At 36.0% G+C, this 17,791-nt stretch overlaps 8 protein-coding genes across 8 annotated transcripts; 6 read left to right on the forward strand and 2 right to left on the reverse strand.

Moving 5' to 3' along the window:
* Window positions 1–404: 404 nt before the first annotated feature.
* Window positions 405–2,668, forward strand: I206_106742 (uncharacterized protein; the record flags this gene model as incomplete). The annotated part of the gene is made up of 6 exons (XM_019159064.1): window positions 405–1,305; window positions 1,390–1,492; window positions 1,562–1,976; window positions 2,076–2,419; window positions 2,483–2,546; window positions 2,621–2,668. 6 exons carry the CDS (start codon window positions 405–407, stop codon window positions 2,666–2,668), a joined length of 1,875 nt encoding a protein of 624 aa, XP_019007736.1.
* A 995-nt stretch (window positions 2,669–3,663) lies between these two features.
* On the forward strand, window positions 3,664–5,109 carry I206_106743 (uncharacterized protein; the record flags this gene model as incomplete). The annotated part of the gene is made up of 2 exons (XM_019159063.1): window positions 3,664–4,647; window positions 4,750–5,109. 2 exons carry the CDS (start codon window positions 3,664–3,666, stop codon window positions 5,107–5,109), a joined length of 1,344 nt encoding a protein of 447 aa, XP_019007735.1.
* A 779-nt stretch (window positions 5,110–5,888) lies between these two features.
* Window positions 5,889–6,669, forward strand: I206_106744 (uncharacterized protein; the record flags this gene model as incomplete). The annotated part of the gene is made up of 2 exons (XM_019159062.1): window positions 5,889–6,254; window positions 6,310–6,669. 2 exons carry the CDS (start codon window positions 5,889–5,891, stop codon window positions 6,667–6,669), a joined length of 726 nt encoding a protein of 241 aa, XP_019007734.1.
* A 270-nt stretch (window positions 6,670–6,939) lies between these two features.
* I206_106745 (uncharacterized protein) lies at window positions 6,940–8,758 on the reverse strand (the record flags this gene model as incomplete). Its single annotated transcript, XM_019159061.1, has 8 exons — window positions 6,940–7,138; window positions 7,217–7,253; window positions 7,321–7,459; window positions 7,519–7,659; window positions 7,741–8,036; window positions 8,094–8,135; window positions 8,200–8,369; window positions 8,472–8,758. 8 exons carry the CDS (start codon window positions 8,756–8,758, stop codon window positions 6,940–6,942), a joined length of 1,311 nt encoding a protein of 436 aa, XP_019007733.1.
* Window positions 8,759–9,114: 356 nt separating this feature from the next.
* On the forward strand, window positions 9,115–12,540 carry I206_106746 (uncharacterized protein; the record flags this gene model as incomplete). Its single annotated transcript, XM_070203390.1, has 8 exons — window positions 9,115–9,402; window positions 9,504–9,683; window positions 9,749–10,239; window positions 10,304–10,427; window positions 10,499–10,984; window positions 11,081–11,173; window positions 11,247–11,756; window positions 11,827–12,540. 8 exons carry the CDS (start codon window positions 9,115–9,117, stop codon window positions 12,538–12,540), a joined length of 2,886 nt encoding a protein of 961 aa, XP_070059491.1.
* A 325-nt stretch (window positions 12,541–12,865) lies between these two features.
* I206_106747 (uncharacterized protein) lies at window positions 12,866–13,902 on the reverse strand (the record flags this gene model as incomplete). Its single annotated transcript, XM_019159059.1, has 3 exons — window positions 12,866–13,394; window positions 13,478–13,785; window positions 13,867–13,902. 3 exons carry the CDS (start codon window positions 13,900–13,902, stop codon window positions 12,866–12,868), a joined length of 873 nt encoding a protein of 290 aa, XP_019007731.1.
* A 521-nt stretch (window positions 13,903–14,423) lies between these two features.
* On the forward strand, window positions 14,424–15,584 carry I206_106748 (uncharacterized protein; the record flags this gene model as incomplete). Its single annotated transcript, XM_019159058.1, has 4 exons — window positions 14,424–14,511; window positions 14,593–14,682; window positions 14,779–14,922; window positions 15,031–15,584. The coding sequence occupies 4 exons, from the start codon at window positions 14,424–14,426 to the stop codon at window positions 15,582–15,584; spliced, it is 876 nt and encodes a 291-aa protein (XP_019007730.1).
* A 505-nt stretch (window positions 15,585–16,089) lies between these two features.
* On the forward strand, window positions 16,090–17,694 carry I206_106749 (uncharacterized protein; the record flags this gene model as incomplete). Its single annotated transcript, XM_019159057.1, has 7 exons — window positions 16,090–16,191; window positions 16,278–16,512; window positions 16,612–16,694; window positions 16,756–16,952; window positions 17,020–17,102; window positions 17,155–17,487; window positions 17,558–17,694. The coding sequence occupies 7 exons, from the start codon at window positions 16,090–16,092 to the stop codon at window positions 17,692–17,694; spliced, it is 1,170 nt and encodes a 389-aa protein (XP_019007729.1).
* Between the last annotated feature and the right edge of the window lie 97 nt (window positions 17,695–17,791).

Consider the following 17,791-nt stretch of genomic DNA (forward strand, 5'->3'; position numbering starts at 1 on the left):
ATAATAATATGATGGTCGGATGAGGAAAGTAAGTAACAAAGTGAAAACAACTAACAACTGATGAGCTGGAGCATATAACAACAATTCATAACATCTTGCTTATCACTCTTGCAAGCAATAATCATATACAAATAACACACGCTTCTGTCATATCCATCTGAAAGCATCTTCGCTCGAGGATATTCCGACCGTCCTTCAAAGGGAGAAGGTAAAACGCGTCGAAAGATCAACGATAAGAAGCTGCCGTCAAGCGAGCTGTGCAGTTTAACGATTCATGCTATACAATAACAAAACAATAGAAATTGCATCATTATAGTGCCCGAATACCTGTCAAACTTATGACTTTCTTGCTTCGATAAAGTCTCTCGTACTTGTCATTCTCCTTCACAACACCTATAGACAATATGCCATCCGATACACCTTCAAAAAGACCTTTAACAATTTTACCTGTATTTTCAAATTCAAATTCATCATCTTCTTCTTCTTCTTCACGTTCACCACATATACGTACACCTTCAATAATAAATAATGCAAATGTTAAAAGAAGAATTTCATTACCACGTTCACCTTTAATTAAATTTTTATTATTTTTAATTTTAATTATTGGATTAATATTATTAAGTAAAATAGGAAATGAAAATAATAATGGAATTGAAGAAGGAATTTGGGATGCATCATCATATTCTGAAAGAAGAGTACAAAGTAATCCTGGAATTGATATTAGAAAATTAAAAAATAAATTTGGTTTAATTCAACCTAAATTATCAAATAATAAATTAAATAAAGGTAAAAAAATTATTGATGATAATAATGATGATGAAGAAGAAAAAGAAGAAACAGAATATTTAAATCAATTAGAAAATGGAATAGGTAAAGAATTTGGATATAATTCTTCACCAAATTTTAATTTAAATTATATTAATAAAAATAAAAATATTAAAAATATTCAAAAACCAAATTTATTAAGAGAAAATAATAATAATACAATAACAAAACCTTTATTTAAAGGTAAATCAAGAAAAATTATAAAAGGTTCTTCACCTGAAAAATATTTAATAGGACCTTTACCTAATTTAGAAGAATCTTGGGAATTTCTTTATCCTTTATTAAAAGAAGTTAAAAATAAATATGAATTTATTCCAAGAGAACATGAATTAACTGAACCTATTTTTCCACCTTTTTTAAATCAAGATTTAATTAAAAGGTATAGACATTTAAGAGAAGAATGGAATGAAGAAAATCAAGAATGGTCTGTTGTAAATGATAGAAGATGGTTTCTTGTTACTGTTTGTAGACAAGTTGCTGGTAAGTTAATTAAATAATTTGAGGAAAATGAAAGGAAAAAAATTTAAATGAAGCTGAGAATAATTTGTATTTAAATCATTTTAGGAATGCTAGCAGATTGGTTCGCAACTTGGACTGTATTAGCGGATTTCTTAGGTCCTGAATCATTAGTCTTTTCTTTAATTGAGGGTGATTCTGCCGATGGAAGGTAAGCATCATTTTCTAATATAAGCCAATATTGAAATTCATCTTATAAAGCTAATTTTCTTACTTCCAGTGGCGAAATCATAGCTCATGCTATGCGTGCTCATCTTTTAAATATAGGTGTACCTCCAGAAAATATAAATATAAAAACTCATGCACCTAAATTTGATTGGGAACAAATTCATAGAATTGAACAATTAGCTAAAATGAGAAATGAAGGAATGAAACCATTTTATGATACTTTACCTTCTGGATTATCACCTGATGGAAATCCTTGGACTGGAATAATTTATTATAATGATGTTTATTTAAGTGCAACTCATTTTTTAGAATTAATGCATCAACATTTTAAACAAGATGCAGATATGACTTGTGGATGGGATCATGCAGGTAAATGGTTTTATGATGGATGGGTAGGAAGAGATATGTCAGGTGATTTATATACACCTTTTCCTGTAAAAGAAGAAGATAAAGATTTACCTCAAAAAGTGAGTTTTCAAAGTATTTCAAAAAATCGAAAATTAAAGATTAAAAAAAATCTGACTCTTTTTTTCTTTTCTCTTTATTTTTATTTTTTTAAAATTTAGCTTTTCCCTTCATCTCCAGGTACTTTAAGAAGATATGAAAAAATGTTACCTTTTCAAGTTTTTGCAGGATGGAATGGAATAACAGTTTTAAATCCTCAACCTTTTATGTCACCTTATAATGTTAGATTTAGAAGAGGTAAACCACGTACAGATAAATTTTGGGAATGTCAAGCTTCTGAATCTTCTTTTATTTCTTGGGATTTTTGGAAATTTGGTTTTGGTAGAATTCAAGTTATACCTGGTGTTCATGCTACATATGGAAAAGAAGATGCAATGTTAAGAGGTTGGGTTGAATGGCCTAATCCAACAGGAGGAATGAGAGAGGATATAGATTGGGTTGATGAGTGAGTGGCAATATCTCTCAAAAGGAAGCGATACCTTATTCAAGACTGACTTCTTTTTGATAGGCCCCCAAGTAAAGTGCGATGTCATGATTGGCCGGATAAGCCTGGAAAAGGATATTGGGCATGGGTGAGTAGATCTTCTTTTAGCTCATTCCTGTACCTTAGCGTCTGAACAATTCGCTTATTGTTGTTCTGATCTAGGATACTGTACGATGGGTCGATTCTCCGAAATTGGAGATACCAAAATAGGGCGTGTGGACACAATTTAGATGTTTTACCAAAGTTTAGCATATATTTGCATAGCATGGATATTGATTTTTTCGCGACTTTGCTTCCAAAGGTATCGATAAACAATCAAGGCTCTTGCTCATCGAAAATGGATTTCTATTATTGGAAATGCGGATATCCAAAGTGGTATAACTATGAGACCAGGAATTGGCGAAAAGCCCTCGATCTTTTCATCCCAAGAAGACTAACTGCGCTATGAAGATATCTACTACTGTATGATAGCGATAATCTATTCGAAGGCGACTATGCTTGTATATAACCTCTTTCTGACATACACTGAATAATTGGGGAGATGACATTGCTCGCAAATTATGAAAATGCGAAGGCCAAATTAGGCATCCTTCGAAATTGCTAACGCTCCATGGGATATGAATGATGGACAAGTTGACGATTTGGTCCTCTTTTGACTTGACTTAAATAGTTATTTTTAGCCGTGAGTAATAATGCTGTACAAAGGTGGCTTCAATAAAACCAACTTGACCGATGGTGGGGACCGGTGAAGGCGCATTGAATGATGAAAACCTCGCTATCCTTTCTAACCATCGGCGCTTCTCAGATCATCGACAATGGTCAGTTCGAAGGGAATGATCCTCCAGACTCACATATCTTTACCTCATCGTATCAGCTCAAGTTCGACCTCACCGAAGGCCAATTTTCACTAGAAAAATTGATTCTGTTAGTGGAGCGACAATATAAAGGATGGAGTCGAGAACAACGCTTTGAATTTACGCGATTCTTACATTGGAGAATGACAAAGGACAGATTCATCATCGAGTCTAGGCCGAATCCATCGGGCAGCGGGACTGATAGATATAAATACCACCTCCAAAGACACATTTGCCGCTACTTTTCTTCTTGATCTTTTAACCGATATTTATGGTTTTTCCATCAAAGCATATCCAACATATACCATAATCGACTCGCGGTAACGAACGAACACTCCTTCCAATTTCAACATGTCTTATTCCTCACGATCCCCAAGCGCGGTATCATGCCAATATTCAGGATCGTGGTGTACTCATGACCATTGCGTTCAGATCGCAACGTCTGCCTCGTTTCCACCCCCTGGCACTTATGCGCCAGCGACATTCTTTTCTGGTCAACCCATGTTCACTGAACCGGGTAACATCGCTCAACCGGGTAACATTCATGCTTATCCATCACCTGGTTTTCCACCTAGTAGAGGACCTGGTATGTATTCTATGCGTAGTTCCGGACCAGGAATGGAAGTTCCATCAGGACACACTGATTCAGGATATGATGAACATTTCCCTTCTCATCAAAGCGCAAGACGTGGATCGAACTATGGGGTACCACCACCACCCTCACCAACCCAAACTAGAAGTCATCGGGTTCACAGACCCAGGAACGATTCTGCTTACTATTCTGGATCTGCTGGTGTTGACGATGTCACTGAAAGGCTTGCACAGATGACAGCACGAAGGGGATCAACAGCAAAGGAACAAACAGGACAACCTAAAAGACAACTTGAAATCATTACTGGAGAAAATGATCCAAAAAATAATGATCAATACCATGAAGTATTTTGGAGACTTCCGGCCAAATACTTCAGTAAGAAATCTAATGATCCTGATTCCAATTGCTTAGTGGCTTTTCATATTACTAAAAATTTCGACGGAACAAATGATGGTCAAAGCCATTGGAAAACTTTATGTGGTACATTTGAAAATCGTTTAAAAGATTTATCTCTCGCTAAAGTTGGTAAAGAGATTCCCAATGAAGAATTTCCAAGACTTGTGGATGAAGTTGAAAGTTATCATGCACGTTGGTGGCAAAGTAGAATTATCGAACCGCGTAGAGCAAGAGAATTGAATCCAGAATCAGCAGATAAATTCATTGAAGGTAGCAGGTTATTTGATTATGGTAAGACTACACCAGTGATTTACAATAAAGATACGGAAGATGAAATAAGAAGACTTGTAAGTTTGAATCGCTTGTATCACATCTAATTTCCATTAACATTTTCTTCTTAAATATTCGGGCAAGCTGATGATTATTGTTTTTTTATATTTGTTAAAAAGGCATATAGGCAAATATTTCATCCTTATGACATTCCTTCTGATGGTATAATAGCAGATAAAAACGATAGTGCAACAGCAACAGTCAGTTTAACATACGACGAGAGCGATGTAAAATGGCTAAAACAGAAAGAAACTGTTGAAATACCTTTCAAGGAAGGATGGCATAAATATGATAATGAAACGATTCAATCAAAAATTGCAACTTTATTTATACTCGATTTCGAAAGACAGTATCTAACTAAAGCTGATGAGAATAGTATAAGGGGTCATGCTGTAAACTTGGTCAAGAATTCGCGAGCTGAATTAGCTGCTGAATCAGCCAGTCATGAGCGTGGGCGAAGTCATAAGCCAAAGAAGTAATTCAATGGGAAAATATTTGCTGAAAACGCTCTATGGATTAAACTTTTCTTTTCCATCTCATTCATTCGATACATAGATTGCTTCTAAGTATATTGTCCATTTGGTTCCATACTTCCACTCTGCTCAGTACTTTCAGTATATACATATGAATATTCATCAGTTCTGTTCTTATGAACGCTGCACTTATCGATGGATATTCTGATCTCCAGTACATGCAGGAGATATACGATGCGTTCTCAGGAAGGTAAGGACGTCACTAGTCATGACTGATACCTATAAACGAAGTCATGTCCAGGGAGATCAGAAATATCATCAAAGGTTCCACGAGAGGGTTAAATGTTATTGGAAGGCGAATACAATACTCCAAATAAGTATGAAAGGAAGTTGGAATTATGCGACGTTGAGTCTGGCCAGTACGGCCAACGGAATGGGTGGAATGACGTTTATTGGTTTGAAAGAAAGGATATTATACGATAATGATGCTGAAGAGTGCCATCAAAGGTCAACGAAGAAGGCGAGATATTTGAAATGACGTTTATGATATAAAAAGAAAGGATATTAGGCGACTTGAATTCTGATGAGTATGATCAAAGGTGAGTATGATCAAAGGTGAGTATGATCAAAGGTTCGCTAGAAGGCTTAGAAGTGAGATAACCTCGTTGTAACCTCAGAGAAAAAGCATATATAGACCGAAGTGTTTGAACAAGCAGCTGTGTATTTTCCAAATATCATCACAAACTTTCTAAGTATCCTTCCCATACAATTTGATTAAACGTATCATGTCTTATACAGGATCACAACCAGTTTCTTCTGCCGGACAAGTATTCAGGGACACAAGCACAGGTCGACCATTTACGGTTGATTCGATGGGAAAGTCACAATGGGTCGATACTCCTTATCATAACCCCAACGATACAGTTGTGCCAGGTAACTATTACTCTCCAAGAAACGGACCCCTTCCAGCCAGTAGCAGCTTCGCCTATGGCCCATCTACCGATAGCCCTGTCTCACGGGATCCAATGTTCAATCCAAGATATAACCCTCAGGCAAAAGAAACAGGATCAGGATCAGTGTCAGAATCAGCTTCAAGATCAATAAGTAAAGACACTAAAACTGTACATTACGAAGTGAAAAAGACTGACGAAGTGAGTATCTCGGAATCGCGTGAAAAAGAAATAAAGCTGATCAATATGCTTACAGAATACGTATGAATTTAGAAAGCACAAAGATTCGAAAGTTCCAAGTTTCTTTTTTCGTTCAGGTGAAAATCCTGATAATCAGGATGAACTTGGCATATCATATATTGGTCCATCAAACGATTCAGCATTTGTTTATGATATCAATTTCAAATTCATAATGAAGCGAGATTGGTTTAATCATGATGAGGACAAAGTGAATGAAGAAATTGTTAGTGCTGCTATAAATGGAATGAGCGAAATATACAAAAAGCAACCAATTGAGATCCAAAATGAGGTTCTAAAATATAGTTTTGAGGAATCCATTAATAATGTCAGATCCCAAAGGAGAACAATTGCCAATTGGCTGAAGGGTACTGCCTAACGAAATGGCACAAATAGAGCAAGGAAAATGACCCTCAGTCCTTTCTGTGCTCGTTCGCAGTACTGATCTCACGATGAAGCTTATATCATTTTGATACAGTATCATTTGATCATCTTACTTTTATTCAGATTTATGCATTTGAGTGTTGCTTCTTTATGATTCATGTCGTCGGTACAGTAAGTATTCCAATCAAAGTCTAACATCTACACGGCAAAGTACACATACAACAGTCAATCCCACTTGCCTTAACAAGATGTGATTCAAGATTGCCTAATCAATCTCAATAGGCTCTGCCTTATCTCCATTGTGAGCGGACTTGCGCCTTTCTTTCTTATTGTGTTCGGCTGGTTGATTGCTCCATGCACCCTTTTGAACAGGCGGAGGAGGTACTGTATCAGGTATAGGTATAGGTTCAATGTATGTCGCGAGTGATTTGAGAGTAGGTATTGATTTAATTGGGAAACGAGTTCTGGAAAAAATAAAAAGAATTATCAGCATGTCGATCGTATCTTTCCGTTTCCTGAATATCCGAATGCTTTTAACTCACTTGCACATGAGGCAAACAGGTCTGGGTTCGCAAAAGACTACGAGAATATGAAATCAGTTAGCTTCGACGGGCCCTTTAATACGCCAGCTGACACGATAACTCACTACTCAAGCATACACTACATACGAATCCGACATCTAGCGTTTTATGGTGACAGAAACAGACTGCTCGGAAGCCCACTGCGTCTTGAGGTGGGACGACAAATGGATGATGTCTCAATGATGGTGGAGGTAGGTACAAAGCCTAGGAAATATTCATGAGTAAAGATGAATTCTCACTTCTTCTCTTTGTATCTGACTCACATGTAAATATTGTAGCAAGCCTCCTCGACCGTTCCATTGCCAATATATCCCTTCTGTCAGATGCGCAGCTTGTTGCAGGAAGATGGGCGGAGAAGCATCTATGCTGGGTGGAGGAAGCGAAAGAACATCAATCGGTACTTTCTAAATGCTCATTTAGTTACTCATCAGCCCTTTTTGACCTCTAAAACCTTCACTGAAAGAAGTGGCATTTTTTGGACATACAGCTTTTTGAGCAGCAAATACACAATTCATCAATCCAACATAACCACCTCTCATTTGTCCCCCTTTCCCACTCTGACTTGCTTCTCCGTTATTCTGGGTATTTCCATTTGCAGTGCTATTTTCATTCGAGTCAGACTGTGCGGTCGAAACATTTTCACCCGGTGTAGCATTTATGACCATTATTCTGGTTTCAGGTTTATCTGGTCCATTTGTAGACGGTGCATTCGGATCTTGAGTTGCTGTGGGATCCATCAAAGCTGCTGAATTGGCATTGTTAGGTATTATACGGTTTATGACTACTTAAATGTAAGTTTTGTCGATCTCGATGGGCAGACGTCATTGAGACAGCTTACAGCATAAAGCTTTCGTTAAAGCTGATACCATCGCAGGGGGATCTTTGTTCCAATCGAATTAGCAGCATTCTAGTATGATCAGTTCATGACAAGCCAGCTGGCTCACGGTTAATCGATTTAACATCTCCTCTCTCTAATCTTTCCCGCTCTTCCAATGCCATCTCTTTCAGACCTTCTTCTATCCTACTATCAAGCAATTGGAAAGGTAAATAAGTATTTGATCGAGGTTTAGATGGTCCAGCTACAGCATTTGACGGCGGAGGGTACAGAAGCTTCCTATACGATATCAGAAACAATAGAGTCAGCTAGAAAACAACTAGGCATGACAAGAGCGTTGATTGTAGTAATGCTCTGCGACATGTCATGCAGCACACTCACGCTCGTCCAGCCGAAGCACCATAAACAACTACCTCGTTTCCCCATCTACTTGCCAGATGAGCATTCAGAAAACCCATAAGTATCGTTACGAAGTCAGGTAAAGTCATAGGTGATGCTTGGGCTTTATCTATACCTAGATGTTCGGGGTATGGGGCAAGTGGTGGAGGTGAGGCAAGAAGAGACCATGATAAAGGGTGTATATCGATTATAACCAATAGGACAGATGGAGGAGTTGTTTTAGGATGGGAGGCTGAGCTTGAGCCATGGGAAGAAGGAAGAGGAGCCATTATCTTCTTGACTCTGCTGACCTAATCGCAGTAGTCTTTCTCAAAAATCTTTAGGTATAAATTCATCGTTACTACTTGAATTACACTCGAAATCAATAATAATATCCTATCGCTGATGTCAACCGTAACCTTGATAGCGGTGATCACCGATTATAACATGACGTGTAATTGATTTCAGTTGATTATCACTAGTATCAGCATTGTAGCTTACTCAACACGTGGTATGTTGGTACCTGATCCGGTTCATTTTATTTCTGAATTTTGAATTTTGAGAGCGAAAGACATCTTGATCAATACTCTATCAAAATCATATCATCTTAGAGGTATCAAATAAACCCTAAAAGGATTCAAGCAAGATGCCAGTCCCGTCATCAGGAAATATTCCTACTTCAGTACCTTTACATAGGATACGATTTTACGATCATACTCCTTCACCTATAACAGCCCTTTCCTTTGCTCCTTTACCTTTACCTCCACCTAGAGATCCATCTTCCTCCAAAGGTAAATCGAAAGATGCCTCAGCAATAAATTCTAAGGAGGAATTCGGGGTACTGATACTGGCCAGAGAGAACGGAGAAGTAGAAATTTGGGAATATGTCAGAGGGGATGAGAGTAATATGAGTGGAAATTGGGTGTTGGAAAAAGTAAGTTGTCTATGTACATTGTGTTCAGCTATGTTCGCTTCTATTCGAAGAGCACAGAAAATCCTCCCTATTATCGTAGATACTGACATGGTCTGTTACAGACCTTACCCCCAACATTGACTCATCCCACCATCTCTTCAATCGCTTTAGTCATTCGAGATCCATTGAACTTTCATCGAAAATCGTATTCTGTGCCCAAAGTAGAGGATTTGCGATTATTCACAGCAGGGAGCGATTCGAACGAGCTGACCGAAAGGTGCCTTCTGACTGGACGAATACTGGTCAGCTCCCTCATTAGCGTTATGCCAGCTTACGGGCCTAGCTGACAGAATCTTTCTGGAAATAGCAAACATACGATATACCTTCACCTCCTCTATGGTCATTGAGTGTTGCTCCAACACACGACCTATTATGTCTATCAACGTCTTCTCAATCACTGCATTTTCTCTCCATTCCTTCTCCAACAATATTCAACTCTTCGCCTAAGCTTGAACCAGCTCCTTCTCATTTGTTACGGTGTGATACTTTACCAAGTAGAACAAGAACAGTTTCAATCGCATGGGGTATACCTAAATTGGTGAAATTATCGGAAAATGATGAAAATAGCGAACAATGGGAATGGCAAAATAGATATCTGATTACTGGAAATTCAGATTCGTCTTTCCGTAAATGGGAATTACCACCACCACTTGATCCTTCTAAACCTTCTCAATCTAATCGAATCACACTAAAAAGTCGAGCTGTTTTGGAAAAAGTCGCTAAATCTGGAAAAGGTGGCAAGAAAGCTCAATCTGGGAATGCAAAAGGTACTATTGTTTGGGGTGTTGGTGTATTACCGTGAGTAGTCATACAAGCCTGGGCATAACAATCCCTGCTAATTCGCTCGTTCCACTATATACAGTGATCACAATTTTGTGACTTCCGACTCACTTGGTAATGTTACATTTTGGGACGGACAAAGTATGGCTCAGAAACAAATGTTCAGAGCACACAAAGCGGATGGAATGTGTTTAACAATCGGTCCTGTAAGTATCTCACAGTTCGAGAGTCAAATCCTTACCTCACCGACATCAAAAGCTCATTATTTGAATTGTAGGGCGGTCGAAGTGTTTTCACCTCAGGACCAGATCAACGAGTTTGTCAATTCGTCAATGTCCCTTCAACCTCTTCTAGCGGTTCTCAATGGCTTCTAACCTCCACCAAAAGAATACATTCTCATGATGTCCGAGCATTATCGATTTTCCCACCATATGTTCCCGTATTAACTGCACCAATAAATCCAAATCACGCTCCAGTTCTAGCATCAGGAGGATGGGATATGTCACTTACACTAACTCCGGCCGCAACTCCAGACTCAACTGCTCGAAATCCTCTTGGGAAGTCAAAAGGAGCTAGTCGAGCTATATTTGAAGAGTCATTCAGTAGGAAAATGGGTTATCTAAGTGGAGGTAGAAATAACGATAGAATCTCTTTCGCACCCTCTGCCAGGCTGATGTTGGGTCGAAAAGAAAGAGGTGTGGGTATTTGGAAAGTCTTGGAAGATGAAGGTGGTTGGGAGAAATGTTTGGAAATGGAATTGAGAGTGCGTAATATCCCACTCGCATCGTTGGCTTGTCTCCATCAGTGGATGAGATAGCCTCAGGAGATCAGTGAACTGATTCTGATTGACAAATCGTAGCTTCGGACAAATTTGATAACATCGAATATATCGTCCAACGGAAAATGGTTGGCTGTATCCGATTTATACGAGACCAAGCTATTCCAACTATCTGTGAGTATATGGTTCAGTCATCCATGAATTGCGGTTAGTCTCAGATTGGTATTTGACCATATATCTTGCGCAGGTCCAAGGAACGTCGTTACGACCAATCCGAGTCAAATCTTTCTTATCAACCTTACTTTCGTCGCCTACACTAGAAGGTCTTTCGATTCCGTCAAAAGGTTGTGGATCGTCGTCTCTGATCTTCACCCCCGATTCTCAACGATTGATCTTAGGCCTCGTATCTTCGGGTCAATTACTGGTGCTTGAATTACCCGAAGACGCTAGCGGAGAGGTAGAAGTGGTCAAGCTCTTCACCAGGGAAGATAAGATCGTTGATGGAAGGGTAGTCAAAGGGAATCCTCATACTAAAGCAAACGGAGTACCTAATGGCGCACACGAAGATGCTGAAATGGGGAATTCTTCGGATGAAGAGAGTATCGACGAAGAGGGCACAGATGAGGAGGTAGCTAATGCTAGAATAGAGGAAAACGGAGCTTGGATTTCTTGTTTAGGAGTTAGTGAAGATAGTCAATGGTTGGCTGTTTGTGATTTACAAGGAAGAACGGGTATTTGGAATTTAGATACGTTGCAGGTGAGTTGTTTTGATTTTCAAACTAATTTCATATTTGAAACTAATGAAAATCTTTTTTTATTGTTCAAAGCTTCACGCAACTTTACCAACACTTCCTCAATCTCCAATATCATTAACATTCCCACCATCTTGTTCAATTCTTTTATTAGCACTTCCAAATAATACAATTCAATCTTATCATTTAGAAAATCGTAAACTTTTACCACCTTCATTACAATTATATGATCTTAATAAACATTTAAATAATTTACATTCCCCTTTAAATGGTATAACATTTTCAAATCAAATGAATAATGATAATAAAAATAAAAATAAAATTAAAACTATAATTTGGGGAATGGATTGGTTAATAACTTTAAAAATTGATTTTGAAGAATTAATTAATAATAATAATAATAATAAAAGATTATCATTAGGATTAGGAGGAAATGAAATTGAAATTTTAAATAATAATAATATTAATATTAATAATAAAGCTTTAAAGAAAAAAAGAGCAAGAGAAGCAAAAGAATTAAGAGATTCTTTAACTTTAAATAATAATTTAAATTTAATAAAACAAAATCAAAATGGAATTCAAAATGGTGAAGAAAAAGAAAAAGAAGAAAAAGAAGAAGAAGAAGAAGAAGAAGGTAAAATTAAAGTAATTAAAGATAAATTTAAAAATATTTTAAATGTTGGTTGGATTTTTAATAAAAATGAATTAGCAATTATTGAAAGACCTTTAATTGATTATATTTCTGAATTACCTAATGCTTTTTGGAGTGGTGGATATGGAAGAGCTTAATTTATATGAATTAAAATTTACAAATTTATCAATTAATGAGATATATGCATATTTGTTTCTTGTCGATATGATATGATTATGTGAATGGAATGAAATGAATGCGATGAAAAGATTAATATATGGAGTATATTGTGCATAGATTGAAATAACTTATTGTTAATGATGATAGTGAGAATATGATACATGATGAATTACAAATTAGATTTTATCTATGAAACTTTGAAGTACTAGTTAAATCAAGAAACGATTGAATTAATATAAGTAAGGATAAAATGCAAGAAAATCAAAAAAAAAAAAGACAATTAGAGGATTCAATATGATTTTATCAACGATTTCTTGAAGGTGATCCTATTTCACCAGTGGTAGGACTACCAAAACCAATTCCATTTCCAGGTCCAAGTGGTTGTCTAACTACATTATTACTTTTTTGGAATGAAATTGGACTTTGTCTATTAAAAGAATTTGGTGTATTTGATCCACTTTTAATTTGACTTGGTATTAATCCATTCCAATTTAATTCTTCTTCTTCTACTTTTATTTTACTATTATTATTATTACGTTTTTTACCTTCTAAACTATTTTCTCTTTTATTTTTATTTAAATTATCATTAATAATATTATCATCATTATTATTAGGTGAATTTGATTTTTGTTGACCAAATATTCTTTCTCTTGCTAATCTATATTGTTCTTCTCTTTCAACTAATGATTTTTTTTGATTATTTTCTTTTAAATTTAAATTTGATGAAGAATTTGAAGATGATGATGAATTTATAGGACGTCTAAGTAATTGTACTTTAGGTTCAGGTAATGGTTGTGGATATAAAATTTGAGTTTGAATTGAACGTGAATTTCTTTTGAATTCATTTTAAAAGAGAGTTTTTTTTTTTCTTTTTAGCTTTTTGACCTTTTTAATCAAAATGAAAATATAACTTACGCGCTATCCCATATTTGTCTATTTGACATAGGTTTATTGCCTCTAAACCAATCATCTTCAACCTCCTCTTCTTTTTCTTCTTCTTTTTCTACTATTTCATTTTCATTTCGTTTTAATAATTTTGGTTGTCTTGATGAACTTGCTTGAGGTTGATTTTGATTTTGATTTTGATTTCGATTATATCCTATTGAAGAATTTAAATTAGATTGTGAAGGACGTGGTTGAAATGATTGAGCTTGTGGTCTGAGTGTAGGTAAAGGGGGAGCAAGTGGTTTTGTTTTAGTGGAAGAAGGTAATGAGATATCTGCCTATTTGTTTTATATTGCAATTTAATCATTAACGATTACAAATACAGTGAAATATGATATCGAATTTCAACCCAAACTTACAGTCTCCCAGTCATCCTCCTCCACTTTAACGCTCATCTTCATACACTATGAGACTGTTTGTTTAACAATTAAGCAAAACAGATTTCGTATCTCGGGGATTTAGTGATATCGCTTCGCGATTGAATGCTTAATCTAAATGCTAATCTGGGGTTTCGAGAGCTCGTCGCCCTGTCGATATTTTTCTCAAATAATTGACTTTATCTATCTACAAGTTACTTGTGTAATTAATCTACTGTCTGAATCAATATTGTTGATTTTCCTTACAATAAGAAGTAATGAATACATCTAAGAAGAGAAGTAATAAATCCCGATAAATTACTCTTTTCACACAACAAAGGTTGTTCCCACGTGTGATCATCCCAAGTCACGTGATTCGGCTTGAATACTGTTCCTGGCTGAACAAAAGTTGAAAGTTAAGCAATAACAATTAAATTAACTTGATAAAATAGCTCTTACAGATATCAATTCGACCATTCGACCAAAAGGCCCATAATAAACAAAAACGATTCATACAGGATATAAAAGCCTCTACGGAATCCCCAAAGAAACCAGACAAGATGAGACAAAAGCGAGCAAAGACTTATAAGAGGGTTATGGCTCTTTATGTTCAGACATTCGGATTTCGACATCCATATCAGCTTTTAGGTGAGTAATGTCGTCTCGAACACTTATAATGATCATGACTAGATTTGTAACCTCAATACTTACTTTTCTCTTTATATCCAGTCTCACATGATGTCCTCCTTGAATCATCGAAATCAGATATGGATATTGTCAAGATACTCAAAGATGTGGTTCAAGGAGAAATCAAGCCTAGTGAGTTAACAACTCCTAATGACAGATAAACCCCCTTGAAAACGTATGATTATCTTTGATAAGAAACATTACACTGACTTTAAATGTCTCTCTCAGTGATAACTCAATGTTGTATGGAAGCTCTTTACGCTCTAGGTAAAGATCAACAAGCAACAACAAATATAGCTAAGACGTTCGAAAGGAGAAGATGTAATCATAGAACTGCTATCGATGGGAATGATTGTTTGAAGGATATGATAGGTGAGTTCTTGTCCACTCAGATTAACTAGAACAGAGGTCTTGCAATCATAAATACATTTTCAATTTTCATACAATTATAAGCTAATCAAAATACCTAATTTTTCAAAGGACAAACAAATAAACATCGATATGTTTTAGCATCTCAATCTTTAGCTTTACGTACATCATTAGAAAATGTACCTGGTTTACCAATCATACATTTTAATCGTACAGGAGTTTTAGTACTTTCACCTCCAAGTATAGCAACAATAAGAGAAAAAAATAAAAATGAAGAAGAAAAAAGGTTAAAAGGTTTAAGAGAAATGGAAGGTATAATAGATGGTGAAAATGTTGTTGCACCAAATAATACTGCAATTTCTAATCAACCTATACAAGGAGGAGGTAGAAAAAAAATTAAAGGACCAAATCCATTAAGTATGAAAAAGAAAAAATCGAAAATTCCTCCACCTTCTTCTGGAGTTGAGTCAAAGGATAATGAATCAAGTAAAAAACGATCTCGTGAAGAAAAAGATGGGATTACTGTGGAAGGTGATGATGTGATAAATGAATCAGAAGGAAAGAAGAAGAAAAGAAGAAGGAAGAAAAAGTCTGTTGTTGCTGAGGCTATTGCAGAATTGAATGCTAGGAATAGTGAAGGGGAGTCCGGTAGTGACGGGGAGTAGCGCTACAATTGTATGAATACTATGTATAATAATTTTACTCCTAACGAAGACCTTGCTCATCGCATGTGCTCTTCCATTGAATGTATAATTCATTCTATCTCGTAAACTGTCAATGAGAGAAAGAGTAACTAAATCCTTTCCGTTGGATGTTCACTTGAATCTCGCTTAAATACTTGAATCTTATGATTTTCGAATATCTCTCGTCATGTTTTCCCATTTTTGTTGATATGATTTCCCATTTTGACCATAATTCGACATTATCCTTCCAAATGGGATATCATATCAAGCACCTCATGTAGATTCTTCTCATTCAGATATATCTGCTCAAATCCCTGTAAATACAAATATATGAAACGACCATTCGTGACTTAGTACTATCAAATTCTCCTCATAATAGTGACCTTTATCACCACTTCAAGGTAAACACACATCTACAAGCGGTCGCTAGTACTCTATCAAAAATTGGCACGTTTCACGCGACTACACGAGAATCTTACTATATACGATGTCTACATCTTCTTCTGCAGAAGCACCCCGAAGGTTGATTTGTTGTATTGGAACAGGAGGTACAATAGCTTCCGAACCCACAGCAGGTGGACTTGCACCTGTAAGTCTGTTGGGAAGTCTTCACTCTCTTGTTCTTTATAGTATATTCTCATTTGGCTTTTGACTAAATCTAAATTTCTTGTCTAGACTCGTCAAGATAGTTTTTTTCGAAGAATTCGATCACATCCATCTTTAACTTCTCCAATCCATTTTGATTCTTCAAGTGTTTCATTTTCATCACCTGTAAATACAATTCAAGTTGGTAAAAATATCAAATATCCTAGATTGATTACTCCTGAATTAGATGATAATGGTATAAGTGTTGAATATGAAATTTTAGATTTAGATAGACATTTAGATAGTAGTGAAATGACTCCTTCAGGTGAATCATTCCGTCCCATCTTACGACAAACTTTTATGAGTGTTTTCAAAGAACCATTTATATATGTTGGATGCTAACTATTCTCCTTATAATTATTAGAATGGAATATAATCGCTGAACTTGTATATGAGAATTGGAATAATTACGATGGTTTCATTATATTATCAGGAACAGATACTTTAGTAAGTTTCATAATAATCTATCAGTATTCCTCTTGAAAGTCAATTCTAAATTATCATCTAGGCATACACAGCAGCAATTCTTTCTTTCCTTTTCAATAAAGCAGGTAAACCTATTATTGTCACTGGTGCACAAATTCCTTTATCAAGACCACGTTCGGACGGATGGACAAACATCTTAGATTCGTTATTCGTGACAGGTACACTAGATTTTGCTGGTGTAGGAATAGTTTTCAATCATCAACTACTCAAAGGTGCTAGGTGAGTCAACTAGTTGACATACTTGTATACCTCCTGAGCTGATTTAATCTTTATAAATCTCAAATAGAGCTACTAAAAGCAGTCCTAATTTATTCGGAGCATTTTCCACACCTTGCGTACCTCCTTTGATCAATTTCAACGTTAAAATCAGTATGTCCTCTTATCAAATACCCGTCGGCAGAACTAATTATTATTTTTATAGCATATGACACATCAACAAATTTACCTAAAAGATCATCTACACCACCTCCACCACTTTTAAAATTACTTACAGATCCATCAGTACTTTCAATACACATTTATCCAGGAATGACAGGTTCTTTATTAGAAGCACAAATTATAGCTGTACCAACATGTAAAGCAGTAATTATTTCCGCATATGGTTCTGGAAATTTACCAATTAATGAAAAATCAGGTATACTTGAAAGTTTAAAAAGAATGGTTGAAAAAGAAATCTTAGTTGTTGTTATAAGTCAATGTGGAATACCTAATGTTTATCCTTTATATACTCAAGGAAGAACTTTACTTAGTATCGGTAAATTATCATTTACTCCTTTATGTATATAACGAAGAAAGCTGACTTGAGGTTATTTGATATGAAATAGGAGTATTGCCGGGTTACGATTTAATGCACGAAGCGGCATTCGCCAAGCTTATATGGCTTGTTTCAAGACCTGAATTGTCTTTCAAACAACGACAAGAATTATTCGAAACTCCTATTGCTGGAGAGATGTCTCTATGAAAATAATACCAGGGACGAATGACTTTTCTCCTCCATCAAATGCATAATATCATACGACACGAATTCTACTCAACAAAAATGAATGGCGATTAGGAGT

This window comes from Kwoniella pini, chromosome 9 (assembly GCF_000512605.2).
Source record: "Kwoniella pini CBS 10737 chromosome 9, complete sequence".
In the NCBI taxonomy this organism is placed as follows: Eukaryota; Fungi; Basidiomycota; class Tremellomycetes; order Tremellales; family Cryptococcaceae; genus Kwoniella; species Kwoniella pini.